The sequence below is a fragment of the Lissotriton helveticus genome, chromosome 5_1 (assembly GCF_964261635.1).
Source record: "Lissotriton helveticus chromosome 5_1, aLisHel1.1, whole genome shotgun sequence".
Taxonomy (NCBI): Eukaryota; Metazoa; Chordata; class Amphibia; order Caudata; family Salamandridae; genus Lissotriton; species Lissotriton helveticus.
The window spans coordinates 207,175,636-207,188,199 of NC_136065.1; the positions used below are offsets into that span (position 1 = coordinate 207,175,636).

General features: G+C 42.9%; 1 protein-coding gene across 1 annotated transcript in view; it reads right to left on the reverse strand.

The window, feature by feature from the left end:
* LOC144752426 (uncharacterized) overlaps window positions 1–12,564 on the reverse strand; it is a 1,170,660-nt gene that overhangs the window by 565,072 nt on the left and 593,024 nt on the right. Inside the window, exon 26 of the mRNA XM_078640356.1 lies at window positions 5,800–5,853. Coding sequence (XP_078496482.1) covers window positions 5,800–5,853 — 54 coding nt within the window. The remainder of the gene's footprint in view (window positions 1–5,799; window positions 5,854–12,564) is intronic.

The window sequence follows — 12,564 nt, forward strand, 5'->3', positions numbered from 1 at the left end:
CTGGGATGGTGCAGTGAGCTAAAAAACGGTGTTGGATCTAGCCCTGATCTCTTGACTGGGTGAGAGTATTCTGTTTAATTCAGAAACTCTGTCCATCACCACCCCTTGTTGTTAAATATTTTGTCCACCCTAAGCGTGGAAGGGTATACTCAGATGTGAGTCCCTTGCTCATTGCACCATCAGGATTCAAGCAAGCCGGGCCGACGACGGCTGAAATGCCAGAAACCGGTCCCCGGAAGCTTGTTTCCTTCCCAGTGTAAGAATTGGCTTGGTAGTTTGGTTTGCCCTGTTCCCATCATGCACTGGGACAGGAACAGACTAATTTGCATATAGCCAGGTTCTGAACTGGGATGGTGCAGTGAGCTAAAAAACGGTGTTGGATCTAGCCCTGATCTCTTGACTGGGTGAGAGTATTCTGCTTAATTCAGAAACTCTGTCCATCACCACCCCTTGTTGTTAAATATTTTGTCCACCCTAAGCGTGGAAGGGTATACTCAGATGTGAGTCCCTTGCTCATTGCACCATCAGGATTCAAGCAAGCCGGGCCGATGACGGATGAAATGCCAGAAACCGGTCCCCGGAAGCTTGTTTCCTTCCCAGTGTAAGAATTGGCTTGGTAGTTTGGTTTGCCCTGTTCCCATCATGCACTGGGACAGGAACAGACTAATTTGCATATAGCCAGGTTCTGAACTGGGATGGTGCAGTGAGCTAAAAAACGGTGTTGGATCTAGCCCTGATCTCTTGACTGGGTGAGAGTATTCTGCTTAATTCAGAAACTCTGTCCATCACCACCCCTTGTTGTTAAATATTTTGTCCACCCTAAGCGTGGAAGGGTATACTCAGATGTGAGTCCCTTGCTCATTGCACCATCAGGATTCAAGCAAGCCGGGCTGACGACGGCTGAAATGCCAGAAACCGGTCCCCGGAAGCTTGTTTCCTTCCCAGTGTAAGAATTGGCTTGGTAGTTTGGTTTGCCCTGTTCCCATCATGCACTGGGACAGGAACAGACTAATTTGCATATAGCCAGGTTCTGAACTGGGATGGTGCAGTGAGCTAAAAAACGGTGTTGGATCTAGCCCTGATCTCTTGACTGGGTCAGAGTATTCTGCTTAATTCAGAAACTCTGTCCATCACCACCCCTTGTTGTTAAATATTTTGTCCACCCTAAGCGTGGAAGGGTATACTCAGATGTGAGTCCCTTGCTCATTGCACCATCAGGATTCAAGCAAGCCGGGCCGACGACGGCTGAAATGCCAGAAACCGGTCCCCGGAAGCTTGTTTCCTTCCCAGTGTAAGAATTGGCTTGGTAGTTTGGTTTGCCCTGTTCCCATCATGCACTGGGACAGGAACAGACTAATTTGCATATAGCCAGGTTCTGAACTGGGATGGTGCAGTGAGCTAAAAAACGGTGTTGGATCTAGCCCTGATCTCTTGACTGGGTGAGAGTATTCTGCTTAATTCAGAAACTCTGTCCATCACCACCCCTTGTTGTTAAATAGTAATTTGAAAGCACAGCTTTTTAAAACCTTATTTGACCTTTATTATACCCCGGCCAAGTTATTCGCCTGGGGCAAAAGAGAGAATGACATGTGTCCCAGATGCTCACAAGGACCTGCGACCCTTATCCACATGTTTAGTAATTGTTCTGAGCTGGTCTCAATTAAAAGTATGATCTCAGCCTTTTGGGAAGAGCTATTTGGACATAAATTACCCGAGTCGGAAACCCTTTTTTTATTGGGACATGATAACTCTTTAAACTTATCGAAAATTGAAGAAAGACTGCTATTTATTGGTACAGCTGTATTAAGGTTAATTTTGTCAGCTCGCTGGAAAGAGCCCGACACACCCAGCTTTCAGATGTGGTTAGCCCGCTTTCTAGCGGTTTATAGTTATGAAGTGGCCATTTATGATACTAGAGGATATAAATCAAAGAAGCGGGGGGGATGCAATTTGGCTGCCTGTCACTAACTGGAAAGCAGGCTTCACCCCTGCTTTTGGGAGCAGATGATTCGGCTGATCCCAATAAACACTGTTAATAATTCTGCTGGGTGAAATCTTTACATCTTGCCCCAGTTAATATTGTCTCTCATTCCCTTCATTGCCCTGTTGTTGTTTTTTTTCTGTCTTCTAGGTACCTATTTCTCAAGTGTTTATGCTGTACTAATAATCATTGCTTTATGTTTTTTTGTGTGTGTTGCTATTCTGTTTTTTTTTTCCTTTTCCTCTTATGTCTCTTGCTGCTCCTGGTTCAAATATTTTTTTTTTTTTAAATTAAAAATAAATCAATAAAATAAACGCTATAAAGAACCTTACTGATAAGAGGGAGGGATAGGGCATACTGCAGTGTATGTAAGAAACACAAACAGTACTGCACCGGTAAGAAGGCAGTACAAGGAAAGTCAGTGTTAATATGTACATTCTGATAATTTGTATGAAAGAGTTAAATGGATGTTGACAGGGTATTAGCTCTTCAAGGGTCACTGAAAAAGTGCATTCCTCTTTGGCTGTACTGGCACTCAATCATCACGGTTTATTACTCCAGCATGCGGGACAGGGGGATAATCCTTTCCTGAGTAAGTGAGCACATTTTGTATGCCAGTCATGTGTGGTCATATTTGTTAGTACCAGTGAGATTTCAGTTTGTGAATATTTGCTATGCACAGGAAAAATAGGCCTTCTTCTTTACGTTCAAAGATTATCCCTGCAATATTGTCCACATGTTCAGCAACAATTGCATATGTTTGGTACAGACAGCTCCTACATTCCAATACAGTGCTGTTTGAAAACAACAAATGCCTCTTGTGTTCTCTGCCAATTGTCTCTTGTAACAATGTGTGCTGAGTTTGAAGTACGGATGCCCTCTCTTTTCAAAGAGAAAGAATTCTTTCATGATGCTTACTTCAAAGGGGTAACTGAATTGGTCGCAGATTCATTGATCTGAATACATCACAGCTAGTGAGAAAGATAACAGATTGACTTTTGCAGCAGGAAAACATTCCTAGTAGTCGGTGCTACCCACAAGTATTTGATATTGGTCCTACGCCACGTTTAACTATTTTTGGGAGCTTTTCCTGCTTACCTACGTTCTTTTAACTAAAGGGATCTCTTTCATTAGGTAGGTTCCAGGTGCACATTCTAAAATTCCTTTACTTCCCAAAGCTACTTTTGTTTTATTAATCATTTGAATCTTTTATTGTATTTAAATGTATTAAATTTATCCCAGGTCTCTCTGCTCTATGGAAAAAACATTATTCTTTCACAAAATCAATTTATTTTTTTTACTTGACAAAGTTTTGATTTGAACCAGCATACAAAACGCTGAAGTTTGCTTTGGCACCCAACTGTAGTCGACTTAAAAGTGTCTGAGAACTTCATATTGAAGGAAAAACACCTCTCAGATTGAGAGCATTCACATTTTGAGTCAATAATAACGGTGTCCATATTTTGAAAAGAAAGAATTGTTTTTAGTGTTTGTGGTCGCTTGTTCTGTAAACTAATAGGTTCTCTTTGTGCTGACTGTACTGCTGAATTCTGAAATCTGTGGTCGTTGATGCTGTTCATGTGTTGAGAGTATAGAGCCACAACTCCAGATTTATTTAGAAGTTCAATAATGTATCTGTGTCCCAAAGATATTCGAGGAAGTTCCATGGCAGAGCTGTGATGGAAGTCTAGTTCAAACTACACTCAGACATTCAGCAAGTTTACAAATGGAACGTTTCAAAATGCGGATTTAATTATCGACCTCCATCTGAAAAGTCATTTGTGCCGGTGCTTTTGGGTGCTCAGCACCGGCACTTAATTGCCAGCACCGGGGCTTATGACTGTCTGCCAATTTAGGTACGAGCACAACAACTTTTGTTTATTATTTCCATTTCAATTTCCAATTATTAGTGTTTGCCTCCAAAGTCATTCTTATAGCTTCGGGGGCCTGTAATAGTATGAACGGTCACACTTTTAAGAGTGTGATGATTAGTAGTGTGTTGGTGCTGTCATTGGCAGTGCTGCCAGGGGCAACGGATGGTGCAAGCTCGAGTGTCCTCCTCTCGAGAGCCCCGGCACTATGTCTTTTACAAATTAAGCACTGCGAGCAAGAGACCAGCCCATACATACATATCATGCCAGAAATCATTGACTTATTATTTCTGATCACTGGGAGCTCAAGACAAGCTCACGCACCATGAGAGTTCAATCGTTGGTCTCCATTTCCAGGCCAAATCCCTAAAAAGATCTTGAGGACGTAAGCCTCAATCCGATTTTGATCCTTAGCTTGGATTGCATCCCTAAAGGTGCAAAAGGGAGTAGCTGTAAGTCCTGAAATTTCTGATGTCACTTTTCGCTGACAATATATTGGTGTAAGAGAGAGCTTGGATTATTAGGTGCTCTGTCTTTGTTGGTGGAATATGGAATCATCAAAAAGGAAACTATTGTCAAATGTAAATAATTATATTTGGCTCGCCTGCTCTGCAAGGGTCTGTCATGTTCCTAGACACAAAGAGTAGATTTCCTGAGCCCGAAAAGGGAAATGTGACTTTTTCAGATAATATGATATTTGGCAGGTATCTCTCACTCTTTCTAATGAGTTATGCTCTTATGAATATGAGTGTTAGAAGTAAGAGAGACTGACCAGAGATCTTTCATCTGCACATGATTATGCAGAGTCTCATCACAAACCACAAAATAAGTACACACCCACAAGTATAGGTATTTTATTCCAAACTTACTTTTTATCGTGCATTATTCTTTTACATATCATGTAAGTGAATGATTATTAGACTGAAAGCGATATATTATATAGTTTAATCCTATTTCATCACACTGCTCCTTAGATCTAAAATGCTGACCAAGTCACTAATGGCTAAATCCAGTTATTAAAGGTCTATAGTTGTAAGGCGAGTGATGAACAGCCCCTAAACATCTTATTGCATTAGGTCAGAAGTCAGCATTCCTCTAGCAACCAGTCCATCTACCTAGCCCCATCGTATAAACACCGGTACCTTTCAAACCTCTTCAAAAAAAGATGGTGTTCTACGCAGCAAAGAGGGGTTCTCTGCTCAGAAACGACATTTGTTAGACAGGAAAGTTAACCATGAGTCTGTTTAGGTTTCAGGAAACAAACGGGCGTTGTCGTCTGTTGTATCTGATGTGGCTTTGTATCAGAAGAAATACAGAAGGACATTTACAGTGAAGCATATCTTTGGACACTGTATAATGCTAAATGCTGAAGAGAATGGAAACATTCCTTCCCTAGACTATTATTACGAGTAACAGAAAAATATGTGGAAATAGAACATATTTCGTATTGTAAGTCTGCATTTCTTTTGCAAGCTCAAATTAGTATGGGCCTAGAAAACAGGTTTCTCATTCATTTCATGCACAAAACAGGATTATGTCACCATAGAGGATGGCCTGAGTTGTAGGTTACATGACCAAAAAACATATCAAGTGCCCTCAGGTAGTAAAAGGAGTATGCAGTGTCTGAAAACATTGTGCACTGATGTCTCACCACATAACAGGCGTCACTGTCAGAGGAAGGGATTCAGTGCTAATGGTCACTGATAGATCTGTAATGTATGTATACTTGTAAAGCGCACTGTTACCTCGTTACGTGGTGTCCTGGCGCTGCACTGACCTTGTGCCTACCACTTTTTAATAGGATGTCAACACAAATGATGGCTCAATCAAAGGTTGGGAACAGTTGTTAGAATAAGTGGATAGTAACGCAGAAGGGTATGAGGACAGGAGAGTAGCTGATAGCCAAAGAAAAACAGAACTACAAGACACTTTGAAGAACAGACTCACCTTTGGCCCCTCGCTACCATTGTGTCCAGGTGATCCTACTTGGCCTTCTTCTCCCTAGAACAATAAAATAAATTATTGGAGGGACTCAAAGAACATTGATCACTATCTTCTGTATTTATTTACTTACGTTCGTCAGTGGTTTAAATAAAACCATAGATACATGTGTCAATTAAAATAAAAATACAAACAGAAATATCACGCTTCATTTCCATCTTCAAGCACTTAAGGACAACCAAGATAAAACACATTAAGTTACAAAATGGCATCTCATTTATTTCAGTTAAGCAGCGTTCCTCAATAAATGTTTGTACTCGCAGCTGATCTAATCATTTAATTTCATTTCATAAAGCTTTATTCGGAGCATAGAAAACATGTTCATAAAAGCACACACAGTAATAAATACATAACATTTGATCAAGTTAAAAAGAAAAAACATATAATACATTATTATCCAGAGGGGGATGGAATAAATAATTAAAATGATTAAAAGCACATACTTTTCCTAGTACCAATTGCTTTGAGCATGAAAGTAGCCGTAAAAAAGCAAATGTCTGGATGATACAGATTAAAAAGCAGTTTCATAGAGTCATTGATTGTTCTTACTCCAAATCTTTTCAGCATGGGCTTTAGGAACAATTTCCGTAACTCACTGTACAATTGACATGATAAAAGAAAGTGCACAGTGCTCTGCTCAGCATTATTATCACAAGCACAGGGTCCAGAAGGACGCATATTTATCTTAGGACACGCTACCAGATAATGTACTGTTCCCATCCGCATCCTGGTCAGCACAAACTGGTGCGAAACTCTGGTCACCTGTGTCAAGTATAGTTGAAATCCGATAGAGTCATTCAAGCTATTGTACAGCATACAAGTAGAGAGTTTTGATTCCTCCAAAGCACTCCTTTCTGCACAATAGTTCAAAAAAGTAGCTTTCAAATTAGACTTGGAGATGTCAGAGGCACAGTATCGATTATTTAACATATCAAACCCAAAGACCTTTTGGAAGCTATCAATGACATATTTGATCCATGGGATCTTTAAATGCTGGTCCAAAGTAAGGCAATCATTGATAATGGCTCTATTCAAAGAGGTACCATCATTCAGCCATACAGAGCGCCACAGTAATAGGGGTCTTAACATAATCATATCATTCAGGAATTGAACCCCCAATTCCTTATGATCCAAGTTGTTGGAAGTAGATTTGGGTAAACAGAGGAGCCTTTTCAGAAAATTATTCTCCTCTACCTGTAGACTCCCGGCTGATGACACACCCCATACTCCAGCCCCATACAGGGCCGCAGAAAGACATCTAGATTGAAAGATATTTAACATGTCTTTAATGCGCCTATTCCCCAACTTCTTGGCGAATACAAATACACCATTGGCACTCCTCATCATTTTTGTTTTAACGGCTTTATGTTCTGTATCCCAGCTGCCGTTTTTGGAGAATGTAATCCCTAAGTAGCAAAAGTTATCCACCTTTTGGACCGGATCACCTTCGATGGAATAACGGAAGTTGGATTTCGGTTTAAATCGTCCTGGTCCGCACCACAATACGTAAGTTTTAGTTCTATTGATGACCAATTTCCTGCTCTTAATGAACTGGACGAACCTGTCCATTAGACGTTGAAGACCCAATGGTGTTCTAGACAGCAGCACGGCGTCATCCGCATAGAGTAACACAGGGATGTTAAGGTTGTTAACTCTCGGGGCATCTGCCGTAACTGTCTGTAGAACTGAATCGACCTCATTAATGAAGAGTGTGAAAAGCAGGGGTGCCAAAACACACCCCTGCCTTATTCCCCTCCCGATCCTGAACTTGTTCGTGCATTCCCCATTGGGTCCATACCGAACACAGGTACTTAGCTTTTCATACATGCGGGCCAAAAAATAAACTATACTTTTTGGAGCTCCCATTTCAATCAGTGTAGCCCAGAGTATAGCGTGGTCTACCATATCAAAAGCGCTGCTTAGGTCAGCAAAACACAAATAGATAGACCCTGTTTTGGCCTGGGTATATCTCCCTACCAACAATTCTAAATTCAAGCATTGCTCTATGGTACCACAGCCCTTCCTGAACCCAAACTGACTGTTTGTTAAGATCCCATTGGTCTCTGCCCATTCCTCTAATCTAACCAAAAGGACCCGGCTCATGACTTTCACTGATGAATCCAGTAGGGATATTGGCCGGTAATTCTTCGCATCGCCCCGGTCACCTTTCTTATAGATGGGGACAATTATTGATTCTGCCCATGTTGACGGTATCTCATAGCTAACTGCTGCATTAAAGATCTTAACCAGCAGTGGGCCCCATATCTCCGGAGCAGTCTTATACACATCTATGGGCACCCCATCAGGTCCCTGGGCCTTCCCTCCCTTACTTGCTCTAATACTATCCATGACCTCTGGTATGGTAATATTTAGGGCAACAATAGGCCAACCATCTCCAGAGGGTACCGGTCCATTACCAGAATCAAAAATGATTGAAAAATGTTGAATCCATGATTCCATGCTCACATTAGATGTTAGCTCTGGTACCTTTTCGTCCTTAAGAAAAGGACAATTCACCGTGGCCCAAAACAGTGTACAATTCTTCAATTCTGCTGCTAGGGTAAGGTTATCCCATGCTTCCTGCTGGAGTTCAGCCTTTCTGCGTCTGAGGGTCAGATTATAATCCTGCCTAAATTGGATCACCAGGCTCTTGTTTCTAGGTTTAACTGCTAAAGCCTCTTTAAGGTCTTTGCGGGCGGTAGAACACGCGTGGTCAAACCACCCCATTTTTTCTCTACTCTTGTGCCCGGCTACTCTAGTAAACTTCTTATTGATTTTTGCGTTAATTCTACCAAAGTGATTGATGTTGCCAGCCATGATGTTGTCTGATTCAAGGATTGCCGTAATTTCTATCATACAACGATTAATGATAGAATCAGATGTTTTTTCGGCTTTATCTCCTTTCCACCTTAACCTGTAACCATTTGGTCTATGGGGTTCAATATTAACAATAGTTCCCAGATCAGAAACAGCGGCAGGTTTCCAGATCATGGCATCAATAGTTAAGCAATTATGGTCGCTTAGCATAACATCAACCACCTTAGGCTCTGGACACAGAGGAACTAGGTTAGAGGACATGCACATAAAATCAATAACAGTATTAGCCCCCCTCCCTTTGAAAGTCGGTAAACTTTCTCCCAGGTCGTTCTTTCCATATTCCAAAATTTCCATGTCATGGTCTATCAGAAAACTGTTCAGATTTTCTCCATACAAATTATGGGGGAAGTGAACGTCGGCATCCCCTGAACGATCATAGACACCACATAACTTCTGGGATGATAAGGGGCAAACTGAAATATTAAAATCCCCCACAAAAATAAATTCATAAACACCATTAAAATTGTTCACAATACGACTTAGTGCATTTTCTAAGTCATTAATTACTGTGTGCCTAGTACCATCAAATATATTATTATAAAAATTAATCAAAAGTGTATATTTCTGCCCGCTTCTTGCGATAGCCATAAAATTTGAGAGTGAGCCCCCACTACTACATGCTTTTTCACCAGAATTGGTAACTTGACTGATATCAAGACCAGCAACCCTCCCTTTGCTCTACCAAAGGGAGATGCCAGGGCAGGGAGTTCATAGGATACAAAGCCATCACTGCCCTTAAAATTTTTGCACCAGGTTTCCTGTAGGCAAATGATATCAAATAAACTAATAAATTCTTTCCATCCCAGAATATCCTCCTTAGCCGTCAAGCCTGCAATATTCCAGCTGGCGATGTAGCAGGTTTCACTTTTCCTATGATGGCTGACGTTAGGCTGGCCTTCACTATATGCGGACATGTTCTCATCTGAATTTGAAAGCTGAATGTTATACCTAAAAATCTCATCATTTCCTCCTACGGGCATACAATCTGTAGTCACATTATTAACCAGTTCGATTTCAGGCATAATTGACCCACCATTATAGTTACTGTTTACATCCCTCCCATTTCCAGGGCCCATCTGATGTCAGTCGTTTTGATCCAGAAAACTCAATGACTGATACCTATTCTGGATTGGGACTTGATAAATCATTCCATTAGCAGGCGAAAAAATATCATTGCGAGTGGGTACAAGATTGGGGGTGTGTGTTATAAATCTATTCCCACCAGGAGCAGGGTACAACACATGTGCATAGGCAGATTAGGTCTGCCATCAGAAAAACCAGGGCTACAGGTGGATAACACAGGTCTATTTCCAGTTGATGAAGAAATAAAATTATTATTATTAGCCCCCTCCCTACAGTTGGCAGAAGGCAACCTGTTAAGATGGTTATAGAAATAGCCCAATGGTCGAGCGACGACATCTGTCTCAGACTGCGTTAATGCAGCTGCTCTGAGCAAGATCGTCGCAACATGTTGTGGGTGTTTGAAATTTATAATTACACAATCACCCCCACAGGTCTTCCGGGTGTTACCAATCCAATTGACTCTTCTGATAGATATAATTTGATCAGAGTAGCCAACTGGATAACCACAATGGCGGTTTAACCAAGAAGTTGTTTTATTTTTTAAGGAGTCAACTGACTCCTGGTTATGCGGAGTCTGATTTAGAGCCGGGACATTAGTTAGTACTACCACATAGGGTACACATTCAGGGGGAAGATCTACTGGTCTTCTGCATATCCTAACAGGTACCCCATCGATCCCCCTCATGACAGCTGGGATGGCTGGTGTAGCTGACACAACTGTCACCGGCACAGTCTTAACTCTGTTTGATACCTGTAGTGTTCTTGCATCAGAGTTTAAACCTCCAGACACTACGGCTGCTACCGCAACCGCCGGTACCTGCGGAGGTTGGCCCATATCATCTAATAATGGGCGTGCCGATACAGGTGTCTCTTTAGATAGTTGTTTCCCTACATTAATTACAGGGGGGGGGCACTATTTACCTGACGTGGTTGTCCCTTATCTTGTATTGGAGCTGGGCGAGGGCATGAGGTATCTTTAATAATTTGTATAGATTTATCCGAATTAACTATATGTTGATCCATCATAGCCCTCAATCTCAGTACTTCCGCCCCCAAATCATCAATCTTGACTAACAAAGGCTCCACAGCCAACTTCAATTTGTCCTCAATAGTACTCACTAACAGATCAATTTGTTTAGTATTAATGGAAACACAATTGTCTATAGATGAAGCCCCATCGTCCCCAGTATTCTCCTTATGTAAGGTATCCTTTTTTTTCCTGGCAGAATGATTTCCCCGTTTAGGAACTACTCTCCTGCATGCTCTCATATATTTAGTAGCTCTGGTGGATTGTAAAGGGGTGCCTTCTGGGGTCTCAGATGGATTCAATGTATCTTCCACCACAGAAAGATCAGCAGGAGCCTCAGTGGGATCGACATTAATACAGATATTATCGGTCTCAGCTGTTATAATAGGATCATTGGTAATGATTATATCCGCATTATTAGAGTCCAAAGATGAAACCAAAGGGGGATCAGATAAATTACATTTGCTTAGCGATTTCCTTCTATCGCTGTTAATCCTAGTGACTACTTTTAGTAGGTAGCTGTCCGGGAGGGTAGATTGAATAGACATATTGGGGAAAAATCAAAGAGTCTCGGACAATTATGAAGTCCCAACCAAAGTTTAAAACACAATTGGCCTCTGAACCGGCCAAACTGGGCACGTACTCACGAATGCAGCCAAGGGGGGTGGCCCGTCCCGTCCCTGGTCGTCCCCGGACGGCCACAGATGGCCCGCCCTCTGTCCGGGCTCAGCCCGGCGACGCCTGCGCGCGTCCCGCGAGGCGGGGCTCTCCTCTCCCTTATCAGCGCCTCCGGGCGCGCTTGCCGGTGGGCGTGTCACCGCCGAGCCTCCTGGGTGCTGTAGTCTCCTGCCGAGTGGTGGAAGAAGCGGCGCTCAGGGAGACTGCAGCGGGAAACCAGCACGAGCCCCCAAGTGTCCGCCGTGTATCAAAAGGGCCCCCGCTTGTCAGGGCTCTCCTCTCCCTTATCAGCGCCTCCGGGCGCGCTTGCCGGTGGGCGTGTCACCGCCGAGCCTCCTGGGTGCTGTAGTCTCCTGCCGCGTGGTGGAAGAAGCGGCGCTCAGGGAGACTGCAGCGGGAAACCAGCACGAGCCCCCAAGTGTCCGCCGTGTATCAAAAGGGCCACCGCTTGTCAGGGCTCTCCTCTCCCTTATCAGCGCCTCCGGGCGCGCTTGCCGGTGGGCGTGTCACCGCCGAGCCTCCTGGGTGCTGTAGTCTCCTGCCGCGTGGTGGAAGAAGCGGCGCTCAGGGAGACTGCAGCGGGAAACCAGCACGAGCCTCCAAGTGTCCGCCGTGTATCAAAAGGGCCCCTAATCATTCATTCACATCTTTACAAAGTTACAAGTGTTCATGAAGGAAAGGAGAATGTGTTCTCTTTTAAGGAACATTCACTGGGGCCCAAGCACTCTCACTATTACATCCGCAGACGTACACCGTACTACTGGCAGAAATGTTAGCTCCTTAGGGAATGGAATGGAATGGAATAAGTTTTTATATAGCGCGATAGCTACTCGCAGGCGTCCTAGCGCTTTAACAGAATACAGGTGGGCTTTGAAGTACTCCTATATGAAACATGCAAGTTGCAGTGATCAGATGATCTGTGCTCCTCCAAGATTTCAGTAACAAAATAGATATTTCCTAACTATTTGTTGTGCGCTTTCCACCGATGCACCACACAATCAACAGATCCTCTTCTCTCTACAACAATCCTGTGAGTCCCCAGTGAA